The sequence below is a fragment of the Trichomycterus rosablanca genome, chromosome 10 (genome assembly GCF_030014385.1).
Source record: "Trichomycterus rosablanca isolate fTriRos1 chromosome 10, fTriRos1.hap1, whole genome shotgun sequence".
Classification (NCBI taxonomy): Eukaryota; Metazoa; Chordata; class Actinopteri; order Siluriformes; family Trichomycteridae; genus Trichomycterus; species Trichomycterus rosablanca.
Window position 1 is genome coordinate 19,112,152 of NC_085997.1, and position 23,099 is coordinate 19,135,250.

General features: G+C 38.5%; 1 protein-coding gene across 2 annotated transcripts; it reads left to right on the forward strand.

The window, feature by feature from the left end:
• Positions 1-366: 366 nt before the first annotated feature.
• On the forward strand, positions 367-18,248 carry msh2 (mutS homolog 2 (E. coli)). Of its 2 annotated transcripts, XM_063003663.1 has the most exons (16): positions 367-574; positions 2,282-2,436; positions 3,237-3,524; positions 3,620-3,766; positions 4,018-4,167; positions 4,963-5,096; positions 5,247-5,446; positions 5,713-5,822; positions 5,906-6,029; positions 7,954-8,104; positions 8,209-8,306; positions 8,389-8,634; positions 8,800-9,004; positions 11,909-12,156; positions 12,240-12,409; positions 17,384-18,248. In XM_063003663.1, the coding sequence occupies exons 1-16, from the start codon at positions 367-369 to the stop codon at positions 17,564-17,566; spliced, it is 2,817 nt and encodes a 938-aa protein (XP_062859733.1). In that variant the 3' UTR covers positions 17,567-18,248. The 2 variants fall into 2 exon arrangements, with proteins under 2 accessions (XP_062859733.1, XP_062859735.1); XM_063003665.1 differs by lacking the exon at positions 4,018-4,167.
• The last annotated feature ends 4,851 nt before the right edge of the window (positions 18,249-23,099 follow it).

A 23,099-nucleotide genomic window follows, 5' to 3' on the forward strand; every position in this document is an offset into this window, starting at 1 on the left:
GACATTCTTGCTGTGAGGCGACAGTGCTATCCACCGAGCCACATTACATTTGTTATGCTAATGTTATTATTTGAAATGTCTAAGTAAAATGGAAATATGTAAAGTAATATAGAATGAAAGTTTTTTGAACATTGAAAACATGTATATAAAGAGTAGTCTAAACACACGTACACAATAATACACTAACAAAACAATAAGTAACAATGACAACAATAACAACCCACAACCACACAGAAACATCTGCAACAAGGAAAATCAGTCAACCATCATCTGTACATCTGTACTCCGGAATGAATGTAGTCACAGAAGGAGGCGGTTTGAAGACACACTTCCGGTACACTTCTGCTGGTGGCGGGAGTTTCCAGCATGGCGGTTCAACCTAAACAGAATTTATCTATGGACTCTGTGTCCGAAACTGGTTTTCTAAACTTTTATTTCTCTATGCCAGAGAAACCCGACACTACAGTGAGAGTATTCGATCGCAGCGATTATTACACAGTACATGGAAAAGATGCTGTTTTTGCTGCTAAAGAAGTGTTTAAGACCAACACGGTTATCAAAATGCTCGGGTCAGGTGGGTAACGTTATAACCTATATTAAAGCTGCTACAGAGAGAGATAAAGAAATGATGACAGTATGATTATTATAAATGTCTGGACGTTTGCTGCTCTGGGTTTTAGTTCTGTTTAGAGTTTACTGGAGGAATTAGATGAGTGCCTGCGAGAAGCTAAGCGATTAGCTCTTATAGTATCCTATAATAGAGTTTATAATAATGCTGTACAGGTAACAAAGATAAATGGATTAGTGCAGTACAGTATTGATATATACATACATACACTAGTTTATAGAGTATCATTAAACATCTAAAATAATACTGCAGTTTAGTGTTGTATAGACTAGAATAGAATGCAATACACTGTATAGCCAGAATATTTGGACACCTGACCATGAACTTGTTGGACATCCCTTGTCAAAATCGAGTGACCTATGTAATCCTTTTAGCTATAACAGCAGCCCATCATATGAGAAGTACAGTATATCTGTGGGAATGTTTGTCAAAGAGCATTTGTATGGCACTGATGCTGGTCAAGAAAGCCTCATTTGATATTCCATTCCATTCCAAACATGTTCAGTGGGGTTGAGGTCAAGGTTCTGTGCAGGCCAGGCTTTTCTTCATGTCTTTATAGATATAGCTTTGTGCACAGTAGCACAGTAGTGTTGGAACAGGAAAGGGCATCCCTAAACTGTTGCAGCAAATTTGGAAGCATATGATTTTATGTATAATTAACTATTACACATGTTAGGAGTTGGTGTGGCTGAAACACAGGAATAAAAAAAAAAAATAGAATGGGTATTCCAATACTTTTGTCCATATAGTGTATATACCAGAATTTTGCATTGTAGCGTGTAATATAGGCTAAAGTAGTAAGTAATGTATAAAAGAATGTTGGTACAGACTAGAGTAGTATGTAATATATAACAATGTTGCATTATAGTGTGTGGTATAGACTAATGTAGAATTTAATGTATAACAGAATATTGCAGTAAAGAGCAGACCAATATGCAATCACTGGTCACTACAGCTGGAAAGAACAACCAAGCCCCCTGTTTTTAGAATATCATCAATACATTTTGGCTAGAATACGGGCTAGGTACATAATCTGATATAGAATAGTGCAGTATATTGTTTGGTATAAAAGTGACTAATGTAGGACATAGTGTAACATTTAATTGTGCAGAATAGCACATTTGCTAGAGATTACTAGAATAGTACATAATATAATATATAGCAGAAGAGTGGTATGCAAACCCCAATTCTTAAAAATTGTTGGCATTTTGTAAAAAGCAATAAAAAATTGTGATTTGTTAATTCTTTTAAATTACCTTAATTGTATTTTGTACAATATACGTGTCATATGACTGTTCTTGCCCTACACAGAATGAGATTCTTCAGAAAGACCTAAATTATTTGCAAATCTCGCATTTTAAAATGTTCTTTTGAAGTAATTGATAACTCTCTTTGGAAGTTTGGAACACATCACCTGTTACCAATTCTGCTTTTTGTAAAATGTTTTAACTGTAACTTCAATATACTGTTAACTTTTTTATGCTTATTTTGCCTCATCCCAACTAAGTATTTATTATAGATTAGATTTTTTGTAGTACAGAGACCAATATATATTAGTAAAGTAAAGTGTGTGGTATAGAAAACAGAGTGGTGTAGGTTGGTGTATTGCATAATACTTCATAACCACTTGATCTCACTTTGTGCTACATGCAGGCAGCAAAAGGCTGGAGAGTGTGGTGCTCAGTAAGATGAACTTTGAGTCATTTGTGAAGGACTTGCTGCTGGTCCGACAGTACCGTGTGGAGGTGTATAGAAATAAGACTGGAAGCAAGAGTAGCAAGGATCATGACTGGCAAATAACCTACAAGGTGAGTTAATCTGATCCCGCTGATATGTTCGGCTTTTATTAATCTCATTACTTTTTTAGTTCTAGTTTATTTGTGGCCAGTAATGCAAGTGCACTGGTGACCATTTGATAAACATAATTATTTTGTGCCAGAAGTCGAGGTTCTGCTGTATGGCTTTGCAGTTTGCACAGGTTGTCCATGAAGAAGATATTAATCTGCACAGATTTAAAAGCCTGCCAGCAAACTCTGGCTACAACTAGACCACCCCTTATAAAAAAACAATACTAGGAAAGACCTATATGCTACAGGACCAGAATTTGACATGATCTTCTGTTGGATACCAGGGCATAACAGACTTCACTGAAATGAGCGAGCTGATGTGACGGCAAATATGGCTCTAAAAACCAGAATTATGAAATGCCCCATGCGAGCAACAGACGTCATAGTGACTATAAGAATATATACAAGAAGAGTGGAATTAGTTTCTGAAACAACAAATTACACTACCCAATAACATACCCATGGTGCCTCATAAGGCAGCCTGCTAGTTTTTGTTGGGAGAAGAGTTGGCCCCCCTTTTGCCAAGCCTGTCAAACCACACTATTATTAAAGCATGTTCCATTTCAGTGTGCCACCCTGAGTGAAATAAGGAAATGCATCTTTTCAGCAGAGCACTAGTCAGAACAAATAAATGGTTATCTATGAACTAAAAATAAACGTTTATAGAGAACCAGATACAGGTCATGTAAATAGCTATAGATGATTACATAATCCCAAATCCTTGTAAATTTTCATTGCCTTGTTTCTGTGTGTGTTTAAAGGCTTCTCCAGGGAACCTGAGCCAGTTTGAAGAGATTTTGTTTGGCAGTGGTGGAGGCGTAGGAGAAGGAGCTGCTGGAGTGGTCGGGATCAGACTAGGAACAGGAAGCGATGGGCAGCGTGTTGTGGGTATTGGATATGTTGATAGCACTCTCAGGCAGCTTGGTGTTTGTGAGTTTCCAGATAATGACCATTTCTCCAATCTGGAGGCACTTTTGGTGCAAATAGGCCCCAAAGAGTGCGTGCTTCCTGGAGGGGATGCTGCCGGGGACATTGGAAAAATTAGACAGGTGAAGTGCAAACTTTACACCTCTTACAGAGGCTGATTATTTTGGATTAAGTGCTTGAAATTGAGAAACAATGAAGCATGTTTTTTATGTTTCAGGTGGTTCAGCGTGGAGGCATTTTGCTTTCAGACAGGAAGAAGGCAGAGTTTACAACCAAAGACGTTGTTCAGGATCTGAATCGTCTACTGAAGGCTCGCAAAGGAGAGACAGTGTCTAGTGCTGCACTTCCAGAGATGGAGAAACAGGTTAAAACAAATACGCTTTAGTTATGAGAACAATCTGATGTTATCTACATGGTGACAGGTTTATATTGTATAGCTGTAAGTAATGTTGGTAGCAATACTGAAACTGTTGTTAGGTGCACTGTAAGTAGTGCTTATCTTTTTTATCAAAACAAAATCAGTGATGTGTTGCAGTGTTGCCATTTATATCAGTCACATCATGTAGGTGCTATAACGTAATAACTTTTAATCACTGTTCTTATTTTTATTTTTAGATTGCCATGTCCTGTTTGGCAGCTGTCATTAAATACCTGGAGCTTCTTTCTGATGAGTCTAACTTTGGTTCCTTTAAGATAACAACATTTGACCTTGGTCAGTACATGCGACTTGATAACGCTGCTGTTCAGGCTCTTAACCTGTTTCAGGTCAGAAATCATAAAACTTTTTTATATGCCTACGTAATTTGAAAGAATTATGAATTATTGCTATTAACAAATGTAGTTTGTGTTATTCTATAAAGTCTGTGCTGTGTGTTATTAAGCTTTAAAACAGGTCATTTTTACTTTCAAGTTATGCTTATTATTTACTATACATTTGTATAGTAGGCTGGATTCACAAGATATGTGGATGTTACTCTACCACTGCACTATGTTGAGCATTGTGCACCACACAGATTTCCCACTTTGACTTTAAATCTAAATGAACTTTGGAAGTGCTATGATAGGTGCAAACTGGGTCAATGATACAGTTTCTTAATATGACAAAGGCAGAAGCAAAGCACAAACATGGTGGAGAGAAAATTGTTCTTACTTAAACCTCTGAACTGTTTAATTCAACTTTTAATTCAGCACAACATGAGAGGGAAAAAATACGACATGGTGACTTGTGTGAAGGGACATGGGGAGACTGGGTTTGTGTTTTAGACTGCTTTGTAGCTGTAAAATTCTTTTGCTGGGTTTTTTTAACCTATCACATCTTCAAATGACAATTGTTGCTAGAGCTTCCTTGTTTAAAGCAAAAATGCATTTTATACAAAGCTGCATGTAAATTAATACACTAAATACTGCCAGTCAATAATGTGTGTTGTTTTTAAACTTGATGCTTCGTTGTACAGCCAGCAGTAAGACAACTATCGCCCAGCCTCCAGCCAACCTTAAAGTAAATGTTGATTAGTTTACACTGTTTTTTTAAATAGAATACTTTATTTTTTTCTCTTTTAGGGTTCATCCGATGATCATACAGGTACCCATTCCCTGGCAGGTCTTTTGAACAAGTGCCGAACACCTCAGGGCCAGCGACTGGTCAGTCAGTGGATCAAACAGCCTCTTATGGACAAAAACAAGATTGAGGAAAGGTGAGGCCATGTGTTCATTTAACAAGACATTGATTAAACCACTTAAGGCTAAAACATTTTAAACAGAATTTAAAAATGTAAGCACTAACATGGCATTGTGAACTTGTTCCACTTTAAATTTTAATAGTGTACTAAATATGTTTGTGTCAGGTTAAATCTGGTGGAGAGTTTTGTGGAGGATTCGGAGCTGAGACAGTGCTGCCAGGAGGACCTCCTTCGACGTTTTCCTGACCTGAATCGGCTGGCTAAAAAGTTCCATCGGCAGAATGCAAACCTGCAGGACTGTTACAGGGTCTACCAGGCTGTGGACCAGCTGCCCAGCTTAGTACAGGTCCTAGAGAGACATGTTGGTAAGTCCCCACACTGCCATGCGCTGTCTTTCTTTTTTTTAATTCATTTATATTTGTATTTAAGAAAATGTAATCTAGCCTGGTCTTTTTGGTTGTATATGTTTGGAATATTTCATAAATAGAGTTAAAATTAAAGACCTTTTTTCTATTCTCATATATCTGTATTCCTTCTTTAACCACATGTGACAGTTATAGCTTGGATGAAGTTATTTAAAGATACATTATTATCAGATATAAGTAATATCCATTTTTTTTTCCACTGATAGGAAAACATAAGGTCATGCTTAATGCAGTATTCATTTCACCCATAAACGACCACATCTCAGACTTCGTTAAGTTCCAGGAGATGACTGAAACTACACTGGACATGAATCAGGTCAGGAAATGTTATCCTGCATCCATGCTGTCCATTATCTAATTTCAGAACTGTTGTTAATGTTCTTTGTGGTTTATCTGCAGATTGAACATCATGAATTTCTGGTGAAGCCGTCATTCGACCCAACACTGAGTGAACTGAGGAAGACCATGGACCAGCTGGAGAAAAATATGCAGGCTGCCCTGAACAGTGCAGCCCGTGAGCTTTGTAAGTGAGATTATTGTTAGCTGTTTCATGACCTGACCAAAGTGTAGTTCCTTAATCTGTTCATTTTTACCAACTTTTCTGAATAGATTTTTAAAATTGCATTGAATACGCTCTCTGCACGTCTGATCCACAGCTTCAAATGGACAAATCTATAGTAACGATACACTTTTTAAAATCTATTTTGCATTTTACCCCATTTTTGTCCCAATTTAGCATAGTCAGTCTGCTGCTGGGGAACCCTTGTGGGGCCCATGGAGGGGGTGACTTGGCTGACACGTGTGCGCAGTCTACTGATCCCTTCTTATATAACCACACATCGGTGGATTTGCGCAGGAGGCCGGCTTCGTGCACGGATAGCCACTCCCCAACCTCTGCGCTCCTTCACCGCTGTGCAAGCGCCATGGGCAACCAGCTTCTTTTCACAGGCTCACCCCTCTGGTAAATTCGGTCATTTCCCACCCTAGCAGACTGGAGGCCAATTTGTCTGCTGCTGGCATTAGCCAATTATGCCTGCTAGAGGGCGCCTAGCCGACCGGTAGCAGAGCCGAGACTTGAACCTGGGAGTTCAGAATCTCGGCGCTGGTGTGACTAGTGACTTATCATGCTGTGCCACATGCTACACTTTTTTAATCACACTTTGCAGTTTCATGGCTTTGGCCAAAGTTGTTACTTAATTTTATGTAACTATTATTGATGCTATAGTTTGGGAACTAATTTGACTGTTTGACTGTTTAGTGAAGTATGTATTTTGAGAGGTGTCTTTTACGAATGTATACATTTTCAAGTTAAAATCTATTTAACAGTGGGCAGCACAGTGGCTCGATGAAGTAGCACTGTCGCCTCACAGCAAGAAGATCCTGGGTTCGATTCCCAGGTGGAGCGGTCCTGGTCCTGTCTGTGTGAAGTTTGCATGTTCTCCCCGTGTCTGTGTGGGTTTTCTCCGTTTTTCTACAGTTTCCTTGTACATTCCAAAGACATGTAAGTGAGGTGAATTGGAGATACAAAATTGTCTATGACTGTGTTTGACATTAAACTTGAACTCATGAATCGTCATATATGTAACCAAAGTGTGTAGAACATGACATTAAAATCCTAATTAAATTAAATGAATAACACTTATTTAACATGTGTCTAGAGTTATGTTTAGGAGCTTTAAAGTGTAGATGATCTTGAGTTGTAGTCTAGCTATTGGAATTTGATTGAAATGGACAAACTGGAATTGTTTGGACACACCAATTGAATATGAGTTCAACACTTGTGGCCCTTATCTCTCACATTTGTGTTTGGAACAAAGGATCAGTAACAGTAATCAAAACTGTTATCTACTGTTATCTGCATAGTATGTCTCTAATATCCTCTCTGTGAAGCATAATTATTCAACATGATGTCCATTTAGGGAGTTCCTTGTTAGCTGTGACCCTAATTCTTTCTGCAAGTGTCACTAAGGGTGGCTGCTGCTTCACATAGAAATGAATTAACTCCTCACATAGATGTGTGTAGATAGTAAAATTGTATTTGGCTTTCAGGGCCTGTGCCCTGTGATGGACTGGTGGCCTGGCATGGTTGTTTCCTGCTTTTTGCCCAATGAATCACTCACTGTGACCGGATAAAGACCCATGACCAGGATAAAGTGGTGGTAAAAGAGACAATAAATGAATAAATTAATTAATAGACTGCTACGCCACCAGAGTGCTTACAGGCATACTGTTACGCTAGCACACCCGCTAGATCAAGTTTTAAATATCAGCTGTGCTATCGGCCGGCCAAGAATCTACATATATACGATTGGCTGTGTCTGAGGAAAATGCCCTGCGATCGGTTGGCACCCTGTCTTGGGTATATCACTATACCTGACCAGAGTAAAGTGGTTAATGAAATTAAAATTTAAATATTCCACTTCACGTTGTTTACATGACTGCTTTAGGTATGGATCCAGGCAAGACAGTGAAGCTGGAGTCCAATGCACAGATGGGTTATTTTTTCCGTGTCACCTGCAAAGAGGAAAAGGCCTTGCGCAACAATAAGAAATTCACAACCCTGGATGTGCAGAAAAATGGGGTGCGCTTCACCAATAGGTCAGAATGGAATCTTTTTGCTATGTCAGCTTTATGGTAACATGCATAAGAAGCGTAACTAATATTTGTCTGTAATAATGATAATCTGTAATCATTTCTTGCAGCAAGCTGAGTTCTTTAAATGAAGAGTACACCAAAAATAAAGAAGAGTATGAGGAAGCTCAAAATGCCATTGTGAAAGAGATCCTCAGCATAGCTGCTGGTATAAAGTAGTTCACTCATTATAGCCTGTATTTCAGACTACATTACTCTGTTTCTGATTTTCTGCTGTGTTTGACCTACAGGTTATGTGGAGCCACTTCAGACACTGAATGATGTGATCGCGCAGATGGATGCAGCGGTAAGCTTTGCAGTCGTATCCCATGCAGCCCCTGTGCCCTATGTGAGACCTAAAATCCTGGAGAAGGGCACCGGCAGGTTGATCCTGAAGGGTTCACGCCATCCTTGTGTAGAGGCACAAGATGATGTGGCCTTCATTCCCAATGATGTGATCTTAACTAAAGGAAAGGAGATGTTCAACATCATTACAGGTACAACACTGTCTCAGTTTCACATAATGTAGACGGTGTACATATAACTTAGTTTCTATTAATTAAGAAGTTTACAAACTCTTGGTAATGCGGCAACATGTCAGTTCGCCAAATAACATTTCTTTGTACTAGTCTTTGCTTATGTTGTTTTGCTTGACCTTCTAGGGCCAAACATGGGTGGAAAATCCACCTACATCCGTCAGGTGGGTGTGATTGTGCTTATGGCGCAGATCGGCTGCTTTGTTCCTTGTGATGAAGCTGAGATCAGTGTGGTGGACAGCGTGCTGGCTCGCGTGGGAGCAGGGGATAGCCAGATTAAAGGAGTGTCCACCTTTATGGCTGAGATGCTAGAGACGGCTGCTATTTTACGGTCAGTTAACTGCTGGGATTCCCTAGCCTAAGATCTCTTGATGGACAATAACTGACTTTTGATGGTTAACACAAAGCACACAGCATCCTATTTAAATGATGTTATATTACCCAGTTTCTATGCTTTATTGCACAAAAACTTTTTAGCACAGCAGACATGGCAGGTATGCAGAACAGTTACATCAGGTTGGGGTCTGCTTCCTCTGGGAAACACTGTGCGCAAGGCAGGAATACCCAGCCGTGTGTGTGTGTGTAAAATACACATTTTCAAGTTCAAACTTTAGCATGCTTTACACAGAGCAGTACATTATTTAACACAACACCATGAAAAATTGAGGTTAAACATATGTATTTAGGTGCGACATGCACTCATTGTTATGGGCGGCACAGTGGCTAAGTGGGTAGCACTCTCGCCTCACAGCAAAAAGGTCCTGGGTTCGATCCCTAGGTGGGGTGGTTCGGGTCCTTTATATATGGAGTTTGCATGTTCTCCCCGTGTCCGCGTGGGTTTCCTCCGGGTGCTCCGGTTTCCTCCCACAGTCCAAAGACATGCAAGTGAGGTGAATTGGAGACACTAAATTGTCCATGACTGTGTTCGATATAACCTTGTGTACTTATAAATCTTGTGTAATGAGTCATGAATATAACCAATGTGTAAAACATGACGTTAAAATCCTAACAAACAAAACAATCACTAGGATCTGCAGCTTTGCTTTTATTTAAAATAATCGATGACAATTGGACATGAATGAAAATTACCTTATTAACTGTTAACATTAACCGAAGTATGACTGACTTTTACTTATCAGTCAACAGACCGTTAACTAGAGGACTAGGGATCATTAACTTTTTCAGTATTGATCAGAAGATTACTGAATAAAGCCCATTCACTGCCAAGTTGCCACTGTTGGGCATCTAAGCTTGGCTTTTTAACCTCAATTTCTTGCATTGCATTTTAGTTTATTAGTTGCTTATTAGCACAGAGAAAAAAAAATAACAGAAAATTGTCATCACACACAGCAGTTTATCTCATAGGCAGTGCTTAAACCAAGGTAAAGGACCACTGGTACGATAGATACAAGACTAGTAATGTTTTCATTTGGGTTTAAAACACAAGCTGCCCAGGTGGCGTAACAATCTGTACGCTGACCCACCAACGTTGAGATCTGGGTTTGACTTTCAGACAGACATGATTGGCTATGTTTCCAGTGGAACCAGACCTGCTGCATCCTTGATGAGGATAAAGTGGTTAATGAAATGAAAGTCCATTATTTGATTTGATTTGATTTTATTGAACCATTTCATATTTTATAAATAGATACAATACCTCCTATAAAAAACTGAAACAGTCAGGGATAACACAAAAAGTCCATAGACTTATTTCCATTATGGTGGTCTGTCTTATGTTTACAGTGGTAGTAAATACCTTGAGCACATGATCACGTCACAGTGACCTATTACATATTACATCAATTACAATACCAGATAAAAACTGTCGTTTTTCTACCACAATTGAATCCTATAGGCCAACAGTGCTTTGGTGCTGACCTGCCTCCTATATGATCAAGCTTTTAATTAACCTAATACACAAAATGTTTGCAAATAAATGTGTAAGTTAGTGACCAATGAAAGTTACTCATCAGCTTTGTGCAATAAGTTATAGATAAGTATAGAACATTTTAAGAATATTATATCAATGGGAGCTTTTAAGATCATTATGATCAATTCCCAATGGATGGGGCCGTTCAACTATCCATTTCTCTAAAGACATAATCAGTCATGAAATTAGTGTGTGTCTGAACGCCAATAGCACCGTTAAGATTAGAACCCTGCATCTCAGTGATAGTGGGCTAGCATGATTTACCACTTATAATTCTGCACAACCAAATAGAATATATACACAGATCAGCCATAACATTAAAACCACCTCCTTGATTCTACACTCACTGTCCATTTTATCAGCTCCACTTATCATATTGAAGCTTTATAGAACTTTGTAGTTCTACAATTACTGACTGTAGTCCATCTATTTCCCTACATACTTTTTTAGCCTGCTTTCACCCCGTTCTTCAATGGTCACGACCACTACAGAGCAGGTATTATTTGGGTGGTGGATCATTCTCAGCACTGCAGTGACACTGACATGGTGGTGGTGGTGTTAGTGTGTGTTGTGCTGGTATGAATGGATAAGACACAGCAGCGCTGCTGGAGTTTTTAAACACCTCACTGCCACTGCTGGACTGAGAATAGTCCACCAAGCAAAAATATCCAGCCAGCAATGCCCCGTGGGCAGCGTCCTGTGACCACCGATGACCAACTAGAAGATGACCAACTCAAACAGCAGCAATAGATGAGCGATCGTCTCTGATTTTACATCTACAAGGTGGACCAACTAGGTAGGAGTGTCTAATAGAGTGGACAGTGAGTGGCCACGGTATTTAAAAACTCCAGCAGCGCTGCTGTGTCTGATCCACTCATATCAGCACAACACACACTAACACACCACCACCATGTCATTGTCACTGCAGTGCTGAGAATGATCCACCACCTACATAATACCTGCTCTGTTGTGGTGCTGTGGGGGTCCTGACCATAGAAGAACAGGGTGAACGCAGGCTAAAAAGGTATGTAGAGAACCATATGGACTACAGTCAGTAATTGTAGAACCACAAAGTGCTTCTATGTGGTAAGTGGAGCTGATAAAATAGACAGTGACTGTAGAAACAAGGAGGTGGTTTTAATGTGATGGCTGATCGGTGTATATATAAATAAGACGTGATTAAAAGTATTGATTGAATAAAGGATGCTGGTATACTAAAATCAAGTATAAACATCTTTTAGTGCATCTAATAAATGAAGTCATTGTTGTACAAGCATAATTTTCAGTTTTATGTGTCTTGAACAGCTCTGCCACTGAGGACTCTCTCATTATAATTGATGAATTGGGCAGAGGAACTTCCACCTATGACGGTTTTGGCTTGGCGTGGGCTATCTCTGAGTATATTGCCACACGCCTCAAATCCTTCTGTGTTTTTGCCACTCACTTCCATGAGCTGACTGCTTTGGCACAGCAAGTGCCAACGGTGCGCAACCTCCATGTTACTGCCCTGACCACAGACAGCACTCTTACTATGCTTTACAGAGTGAAAAAGGGTGAGTTGGAATAGTATTGGATGGCTTTTATGTTTGCTAGATGTTGGTGTGACCTTTGATCCTGAAATATTTCACTCTATCAGGTGTGTGTGACCAGAGCTTTGGGATTCACGTGGCTGAGATGGCAAATTTTCCTAAACATGTAGTTGCTAGTGCACAGGAAAAAGCTCTGGAGCTGGAGGAGTTTCAGGATATCTCCACAGTGGATGAGGATGCTGAGCCTGAGGTGAAAAGACGCTGCACTGAGAAAAAAGTGAGTCATTTTGATAGTGTATTTGTGGGGGTTCACTTACCATATTTTATTCTTGTTCTGGTAATAATGGCACTACCTGATAAACTGGCTAAATACACATGGTGCCATGCTTACTTTCTGGAGGAATCTATGGCTCATTAGTTATTTAAAATTATGTACAATGTTGAAAATGTTCAATTTATTGGTCAAAGTGCAGATAAAACAAACAAAAAAAAACTCTGAAAATTTTTTTAACAATTAGTACGTATCAATTAGAGATGCTTGGGTGGCACAGTGATCTATTACGCAAGCCCGGGTGGCATGGTGGCTCAGTGGGTAGCACTGTCTCCTCACAGCAAGAAGGTCCTGGGTTTGCATGTTCTCCTCGTGTCTGCATGGGATTCCTCCAGGAGCTCCAGTTTCCTCCCACAGTCCAAAGACATGCAAGTGAGGTGAATTGGAGATACAAAATTGTCCTTGACTGTGTTTGACATTAAAGACTTGAACTGATAAATATTGTGTAACCAGTAAATACCTCTCCTGAATGTTACCAAAGTGTGTAAAACATGACATTAAACTCCTAATAGGGCAGGCCAGGTCCTTTTTATGAGGAGTTTGCATGTTCTCCCCGTGTCTGCGTGAGTTTCCTCCGGGAGCTCCGGTTTCCTCCCACAATCCAAAGACATGCAAGTGAGGTGAATTGGAGATACAAAATTGTCTGTGACTGTGTTCGATATAACCTTGTGAACTGATGAACCTTGTGTAATGAGTAACTACTGTTCCTGTAACCAAAGTGTAAAACATGACGTTAAAATTCTAATAAATAAATAAGTTACGCTAGCCGAAGCCCTGCAATCAATTTGTGTTGTCCAGGGTATACCTGCCAGTGTTTCCTGGTGGAACTGGACTTGCCATTACCCTGACCGGGATATGGTGGAAATTAATGAAAGTGAAATGTATTTGAAATAAATGAAAATAAAAATAATGGAATGTATTAATGAATAGGTATAACGTTATTGCAAATGTAGCTGTTTTATGTCCAAATGCAAATAAGCAAATATTAATTATTAATGTGGCTGTGTAGAAATTTTCATAGTCACTTTTTAATCACATGGAGAAAGAAAAGGCCTGTGGTCAGATAAACCAAGACTTCTGTTTGGCCACAACAACATTACATCTACTTTTAAACATTGTGGAGGTAGCACAGTGCTCCAACAACGGGACACTTTAGGTTGATGCACATGAGGTGAAGCCATTCCTTAATGCACACCATATCAAACCCAGCTCTCAAACTCCTGTTTTGAAATGCACCATGTATGACCGTGCTCTTAATAGCAAAGACTATAAAGGAAATTTTCAACACCACCAAGGCAGAGACACTTTTACAATGTATTACTATAACAACTAAAATCACACATCTAACAATTATTAAAAACTTATTAAGCATAGCAGAACTGCATTTCCGGCCATGGGGCGCCCATATCCTGCTAGCACACTATCGCAGAGATTCTGAACTCCTCGGTTCAAAACTCGGCATTGCCACTGGTCACCTGGGCGCCATCTAGTGGGCATAATTGGCAGTGCCTGCAGCTAGCTGACTGTAATTGGCTACCGTGTCTGCTAGGGTGGGGTGACCGGACTATGTGGGTGGGGTCTTCAAACTCTGTGTAAGGACCCTTATTAGCAGAAAGAGGCGCATGTGCAGTAAGCATGGGTGAAAGAGAAAGGGTCTGCTAAGGACTGCGCATGAGTCTGAGGAGGCATGAGCAGGAGATACACCTTCCTCAAATGCAATCATGGATCCCCAGCAGTGGAAGACAAATTGACTACACTAAATCGGGAGAAAAATGGGAGAAAATGCATAAAAAATTGAAAAAAGAGGGCTAACATGATGTAAAAATAAATAGAATTGTGACAGATGCTTGTTGACAGCTATTAAAAGCAGCTGATTGGGGTAAACATAGTCATATAACTAAATATTAGGTATGTTGTATGTAGGTTTTTGTAATTTTTTTGTTTTTTAAATATGCTCAGTAAAAAATAAAATATTTTTTTAGACAACGTAATTTAATAATAATGTTATTATTATTTAAAATGTAATTATTATAATTTTTGTCACTGACACAGGAAAAACATTGCATGCATTAAAATCCCAGGCTTAGGTCTGCCATAGCGTAAGTCTCTACATTGTATGTAAACTAACCTCAACTGTAAAGCCACTGTTTTAACATACAGCAGCTGAATGGTATGCCTGATTCTTACAGGCATGTGATCAAAATAAATCCTTTCAGCTTCAAACCTGCTTCAAAAGTATTGCTTGGTGTTTTATTTCTGTCAGCTACCACCCACCACTAAGCTGGATTTATTGTTGTATCTAAAGTGCAAGTCATAATTAACATTATTTAAATGCATGTATCATCAGAGCAGTAGGAGGTTCTGAGCAGTTCATCAAAGGGGTAGCAAGTTAAATGTAAAAGTGTGTGCTGTGTTTGTAGGGATGCAAATTTTTTAACCGATGACGGACCGACAACAATTGGTTGGTTAGCCCTTTAACTGACAAACCTCTGGGGACCTGTCAAAGTAATAAACAAATCACTGGGATTTATGTTTACCAGGCTTAAGCTGTTTTTAATAAAAAAAACACAAGCTAACGTATCAGATGCAGCAGTAATATAGTCTAGAGATTGATCCTTATAACCCTAAAGTAAGGTAAATGTACAATTAAATATAAACAGTACTCCCCTGGCAAAATGCCAGCATATTGCAAGGCAACACTTTCGTACACTTGCTAGGGGCGATTAAGAGTAGTCAGTTCACTTTCTGCATGTTCAGACAGTGACGGGGAGCTTGAGGTTGCCTGGATTGATGTTGCTCTCTGTTAACTAGTTTACCAGCTGAATTACTGTTCTGCCACATAAATATAAAAATACCAACATGTCCAAAAGTTCAGGGTGTTGCTCTATTAAGCATTTGTTGAACATCAGACCAGAGCAACATACCTTCTCTATAGCCAACAGGGGTTACATGGGCCTCTGCAGGTCAAAGTGAACATTCAGTTTTACTGACTGGATGTCCTGCAGTGTGAAAACGAAACAAACTGTTTAAATCTGAGAGAACATATCAGAGCAGAACATAATCAGTATTTATTCAAAAATGTTTGTCATATACAGTATATGGTGCATTTATGGCATTAAGCACATACCTGTATTCAACACGACATTTTAACTGTAGCTATTCAAAGTGCAAACAATTGAGGGTTGGAGCCCTTTCTTAGGGGCCCAACAGTGGCAACTTGGTGGTGTTAAGGGCTTGAACCAGTGACCTTCTGATTACTGGTCCAAGATTTTAAGTGCTGAGCCACCATTGCCATGGTAAAAACAGTTTTATACGAGACATGGCTATACTGCAGAACTGTGGTTTATTCTGATCAGCAAAGCGTAATTAGCTCAGAAGCTAAGGATTTAGCATGTTGCTCTTTATAGATGTTTTAATTATATATAATTATATAATATAGGTTATTCCTGTTCTTGGGTATCATAGTTTATATACTGTTTTTATTCTCTGCAATATTTGCAAAACTTTAGCATAGCAAGCTTTGGCTGGCTGTTTAAAAGTGATGATTCCATAAACCACTCAGGTGGCGCAGTGATAACATGCTAGCACACCAAAGCTGACATTTCGAACTCGTCGGTTCGAAACTCAGCTCTGCCATCCGGCTGGGCTGGGCGGCTACGTGAACAACGATTGGCTGTTGTTCATACAGGGTGGGAAGCTTGATAGGGACCTCATAACTGATGCAGTTATGACCTCTGCTGGCTGATTGATGGTGCCTGCACAGAGACGAGGGATAATAAGTTGATCAGGGTGTGGCTCTCCGTACACAAAGCTGATCCGCATATGAACTCACCTCGTGCAGGTGAAAAGACGCAGTCAGCAGTGTCGGAGGGGACTGACTAGATTAGGAGGAAAATTGGGGAAAATACAAAAAAAAAAAAAAAGTGATTCCATAAAATATAATATTCAGATTGTCCGAGCTCTTATTTATAAATAATATAGAAAATGTAAGGAAATGGTTTTAAAAAATGTTTGGTAAATTTTGTAATGTATTTGGATGTTGACTTAAGAATAATATCAGACATAAATCTGTAAAAATGTGTTTTTGTGTGTGGCCTCTTAATATGACATATATACAATTATATATAGTGCACCAGGAATTAATAGCATTAGGCCAAATCACTGAAATAAATAGTACATTAAAAGTGAGAGGCAAGTGGTTGCTGTCCTTATGAATCAACATAGTTTAGACCTTAAAATATTTTTATAATCATTTTCTTTATTGAGATTTCCTTTTATCAAACTAAAACACACAATGACATCCAAGAAGTAAAAGACAGATTAACAATAAATCCAATGAACAATAGATACTGCAAAAAAGCAAAACGACCCCATACAAAAAAAGGAGAGGGGTGATAAGGGACAACCAAACCTCTCTCATATTCTGGAATAATACAGTATTCCTTAATGGTGTTAAGGACGGCCGACCAAGTTTTATAAAAAGTATGTAGAGACCCCAATCTGTAGGTGCGTAGCTTTTCCAGTTTGATGTTTCCTGAGAGTTCCTGGAGCCACCAGTTGTGGGTAGGCGAAAAAGGAAGTTTCCGTTTTAGGAGAATGGCGTGTCTGGCCAGTAGGGTACTAAAGGCTATTACCCGCTGTTTTGTAGTTGGAATCTGAAAGTTCAGAGAAGCGCCGAACAGTGCCACAACATGACATGGGTCCAAAGTGAAATCTAGGGCCCAGCTAAGCGTTTTGAAAATTGCCTGGCGTTGGCGAGGTGCAGTCTGTGTGGTACTTTAAATTGTGATAGGCAATGTCTACTACAGATGTAAAATATTTTTAAAAGCTAACATGGTATACTCGAGCAGTGGAGTTTAAATGCAGTGCAAGTGCTTTTTTTTAATGGCTTATGTTTTTCATCTGTTGATTCTTCTACAGGAAGGAGAAAAGATCATTGAGGACTTCCTGCATAAGGTAAAGGCCCTGCCTCTTGACGGAATGACAGAAGAGGCTTTCAAAGCAGAACTGCACAAACTGAAGGTGGAGGTGGTGGCCCAAAACAACCGCTTTGTTAATGAGATTGTTTCTCGTGCTGAAAATGTGAAAAAGGCGTTGGCATGAACGGACTGCAGAGTATTGTGATGTGGAATATTTTCACCTGTTTGTCTAGAGCACTACCATTTATAAAAACAAGTTAATTAGCTAATCCCTTTTGAGTTTGAGTTAGAAATGGCTTTCTGTGTTTCATAGTTTATTTTTCATAGTAAATATATTCATTCTATTTGGTTTTGCAGCCTTTTTCACTGCAGTATTGAATAGCAGAGTGACTTGGATTTTTTGGGGTACATCAAGCTGTATTGTAAAGTTCTCATTGAAGAAATTTTGCCATCTAGTGGGTGAATGTTACATCACACAACTGAAAGTGTCTTAAATGTATGCTGCTGTCTATATGATGCTTATTTTCTCAAAAAAGGCAATTGTCTAAAATGGTTTATTCTTTGGTTGCCAATTATCCTTCATTTGTTTGTTGAGTATATTAGATCTAAAGAAAAACACTTAATCAGTGTGGGTGCAAAACAAAAATATTAGCTTGTTGAAGTTGGAGTAATTGCAACCGCTGAGATACAGTGGGTATCAGATACAGACACATGTTCACTTTTTATCCCAGACATACTTTCCAACACATATTGCCAATATGGGCATTAAAAATAAGCATACAGTCATGCGTAACTCATGAACAAACAATGGATTAGTTATATTGTAAAGCTACAAGTAACTAAAGTAACAGTGGATTCCTTCTGGAGCCTGACTTAAATTTAAAGAGGATTAAATGACCAGCACATGCATGTAAACTTTTTCCATGAAACCATATATAGTGCTGTAAAAATTATCCAACTAATTTTAATATAAGATAATATACATGACTAAACATTTATTAAAGTTATTGTTTAATTTTTTTTAAATGTACTCAAAACCAGTATTGGCCTGTGAAAAAGTAATTGCTCCCTTAGCTACTAAATCAACCAGTTAACCAAATTCAGTTCTCAATTGAATTGTCACTAACCACACCCAGGCATTATTACTGGCAGATAGGGGTGGGTTTATAAAATCGATTTTTCGATTTTAATCGATCTTTATTTGAACGATCCGATATCGATTCATATAAATGCGAGATCGATTTTTTTTAATACGCCCCTTTTTACGGTGCACACGGAAATCTATTACTATTGTTACCCCCTTTAATTTCGCGTGACCAGCCACTGTTTTTTCATGCAACGAGATCTGACCTGCACATCAGTTTAGCATGGCAGAAGCTCAAGTTATGACCACTACACAACTTTTTGCACTGATTTTCGCTCGGCTCTGGATTCGGGAGGAACTCGGTGTTCGCTCTGCGATCAAAACTCGGCTCTCAATCAATGTGAGAAACAGCGAGGGGAAACACAGGGGAGAGGTTGTAAACAGGTGGTGGAGCGCAATATAGTTTCTATCAGAATACATCAGCACACGCGAGATCGTTCTCTACAAAACAAAATATTTATTAACCTCCAACTCACTACAGAACGATCCATGCTGCTCGTGTTGCCAAATCCACTCAGATTCATTTATTTCATCAGCGCACAAACTTTGATTGCTCGCTACTTGTTGATGTGCATGTTTGGACGTGGTATCATTAAACCTTTCATCACTTCTCACGTGTGTTTTCGTGACAAAACGTAGTTTTGGAGACCAGAGAAGCTCGCCTGTGATTCCCCCTGGTGATGGATGGTGTAGTGTAAAACTCCCCATCGCCGATCAGTTGTGTAGTGTGAACATTACAGTGACCAGGTGTTAATCAGAGTGTCGTGTAGTGTAAACTTGGCATAAGCTGTACAACAGCCAGGTGTATGTTTACATTACATTTACAATGTTGTAGCATGTCAGACAAATGAAAGAAAACAGTAACATTCATTTTTTATTATTATTTCATTTGTCTGACATGCTACAACATTGTAAATGTAATGTAAACATACACCTGGCTGTTAAATGTTACTGTTTTCTGTTTTGGATTAATTATTTATGTAAACAAAATACACAAATATTTTTAATAATAAATGTTCTTTGTACAATTATCACATTCGTTCTCTGAACATCTTTACATATTTAAACAAAACCTGTTAATGTAACTCAAATATGCCTAAATGTGTTGAATCGAAATTTAATCGAAAATCGAAGATCGAATCGAATCGGGACCTTGTGAATCGGAATCGAATCGATCCAGGAAATTAGTGGCGATACCCAGCCCTACTGCCAGACCTTTGGGACTCCAGAACACATATGGAGAAAACTTGGAACTGTGGTGAACCTTTACAGGAGTGTCCAGCCTACCAAAATGTGAACGAGAACGCATCAACAACTCATCCAGGAGGTCCCAAAAGAACCCAGATAAACATCTAAACAACTGTACCTCAATTACCTCTGTTAAGATCAGTGTACATGACAACACAATAAGAAATGCAATAGGCAAAAATAGCATCCATGGGAGAGTTTCAAAATGCAAACCACTGCTGACTAGAAATAACAAATCTTTGAGGGTTCCTCAGGACTTTTGGGATAAAGTGGAACTTTTTGGAAAACATTGGTTTGGTTACACCTGTGTAAAGCTAACACCTCACTATACCTTAAGACTAACAGTCAAATGTGGTGGTAGTGTAATAGTCTGGGACTGATTTGCTTCCAAAAAACCTGGGCATCTTGTCATAATTGATGAATCCACAAAGCAGTTGGGTGATGCAGCAGGACAATGATCCTAAGTGCGTGCAAGTCCACCTCTGAATGGCTCAATATTTTGACAAAAAATTAATGTTTTGGAGTGGCCTGACTTGAATCTTATCTCACTGCGACAAGCATCTCAATGCTTAAAAATGTTCCTCTGTAGCCAAATGAAAACAATTCTGCAAAGAAAGAGTGTACATCAACACTCATCACAAGTTCATAAATGGAGTGATCATTTACAAGCTGCATTTGTGATTACTTATGTCTTTAACTTATAAAAATGAGTTGAAAGGTCCTAAACATTTAAATGTGAAAAACTAGCAAAAGAAAATAGAATAAGTTGCGTGAGGGTATTTTTTGCAATACAGACAACCCCAAATTCATTGATTTTTTTTTAATGATTTGTTTTTAAACATTATTGAAAAATTTGGGATTCTCTGCCCATCTCAAAGACTCAACCTTTTGTGGATACTGCTTTTGTTCCAAATCATAATTACAGTCCACCCTTTAATTACAAACACGATTATTAATTACTGAGCAATGATACAAAGCCTGATTTTTATTTTAACTACAAAAAAACCCACATTTAACTCGCATTTATATGTATTTCAGTGTTTATCCTCTACAGCCGGTTTGTTTGAAACTACAGATCTTATGATAACGACAGGAGTAAAGGTTCAAGGAAAAGGTTATAGCTTTTGGAATACAAATCAGGCTTTGTCTCCCAAAGCCATTTCTTAATAATCATATTGTTTTTCTAATTAACAGCAACTTCCCACAGTGTTGTTCCTAAAGCATAAATTCATATTGGTTTTAGAACCAGATGTTTTTCTTGCTTTATACTTGTCATGTTGTGTACAATATGGCATTATCTTGTTTGAATAGGCTATGTTTATGTGCCTCTACAAGTTTGTTATTGAAGCAAATTGTACCTAAAATAATGTTCCAGAATCATGCCTTATGTCAGCCTCAACTATTGTCAGTTGGTCAAGTGCCACTTTTAAATGATGTGCATTATTAAGTATTCCACTTTTAGTTAAGGAGGTAAAATAGCTATTATAAAACGGATAGTTCCAGTCCTAAAATCTGATTGGCTGAGCCGTGTTCGAAGCCGTTGTAAAATCCCTGATAAACGCACACCTAGGACCACCTCACATCATTCCATATTAATACGCCACTGAATAGAAAAAGTTAATGTTATTTTCGCCCTCATGTTGCCTAGCAACACTGTTAATCGAACTATTTTGCGTTGCGGAAGAATGCTTTATTGTAAGTTTATACACAATAAATACATTTATGAATTAAACATTGTTGTATTTATTATATTTTATGTTGACCGCCGTTTTATAAAAGCAATAAGCCACTCGAGACCGTGCATTACTGTTATGATTTTAGCACGGGGAAAGAAGTTCCCGTGCTAAAATCACAGTAATGCACGGCCTCTCGTGGCTTATTGCTTTAATTTATTACAGCTTAAATCTAACTGTATACGCAGTAACATTATTTAATCTCTAAATATACTTTTAGACATTTAATATTAGAAAGCGTAACCAGTAAAATGAAGAATCATTTACCAGGACAGTTTTATAAACTAGGATAAGAGAACAAAATTACATTTTAATCAGTAGCAACACTTGAGTAGTCAAAATTAAATCACAGTGGAACGATAATAAAAATTTATTTATGTATATGTAGACTTGGTGTTCAGTAATTGCATAATAGATAACTAGAATATGAAGGTTTACTAGTAAATATTGGCTTATTATTTAAATAGTGGGTAGACTGGCTGCATCAAATTGTCCTTGGATGTGAGTGTACAGTAGTGTTCAAAAAAATAGCAGTGACTTTAAAAAAGTGAATAAAGCACAAAATCATTATAATAACTTTTATTTCCATAAATGCAAATGCACTGAAAATACTACACTTTCAATTCTAAATCAAAACATTAACTAAATGTACCCAGTTTGTGTTAATCCTTTACAGAAAGTTAAGAAAAATGAATATTAGGCTGTTCAAAAAAATAGCAGTGCCAGCATTTTTCTTTAAAAACTAAAAAAATTATCTATAACATGAAAAAATGTTTGAGGTTTCACTTTACTTTAAATTACTGAACTAATATTTAGTGGCATAACAATTGTTTCCGAGATCTGTGTTGAATGGAGTCGACCAACTTCTGGCACCTCTGAACAGGTATTCCAGTCCAGGATGATTAGACGACATTCCACAGTTCTTCTGCAATTTTGGGTTTTGCCTCAAAAAAACGTGAAACAGATTTCAGCCCACAAGTTCTCTATGGGATTGAAGTCAGGGGATTGGGCTGGCCACTCTATTACCTCAATCTTGTTTGTCTGTAACCAAGATGTTTTGGGTCATTGTCATGTTGAAACACCCGTTTTAAGGACATTTCTTCTTCGACATAGGGCAACATGATCTGCTCAAGTATTCTGATATATTTAAACTGATCCATGATCCCTCGTATGTGATAAATAGACGTAACACCATGGTATGAGAAACATCCCCATATCATCATTTTGTACCACCGTGCTTTACTGTCTCCACAGTGTACTGTGGCTTGAATTCAGTGCTCGAGGGTCATCTGACATACTGTCTACGGCCACTAGACCCATTTCTCTTTGGACCAGTCAATGTGTTCCTTGGCAAATTTGAACCCATTCAGGACACGTCTTTATCTTAACAACGGGACTTTGCAGGAGTTCTTGCTGGTAAATTGGCTTCACTTAATCATCTTCTGTACTTACTGGTAACTTCAGATGTTCCTTGATCTTTCTGGTGGTGATCATTGACTGAGCCTTTGCCATTCTGGCTATTCTCTGATCCATTCGAACAGTATTTCCACGCTTCTTTCTGCGTCTTTCAGGTTTTGGTTGTCACTTTAAGG

Bases quoted from the DNA above. Each gene is read 5' to 3' on its own strand.
- msh2 (XM_063003663.1), top strand. From the start codon at position 367: ATGGCGGTTCAACCTAAACAGAATTTATCTATGGACTCTGTGTCCGAA. The intron at 4,168-4,962 runs GTCAGAAATCAT...TTTCTCTTTTAG, and splicing joins AGGCTCTTAACCTGTTTCAG to GGTTCATCCGATGATCATAC. The intron at 9,005-11,908 runs GTCAGTTAACTG...TGTCTTGAACAG, and splicing joins GAGACGGCTGCTATTTTACG to CTCTGCCACTGAGGACTCTC.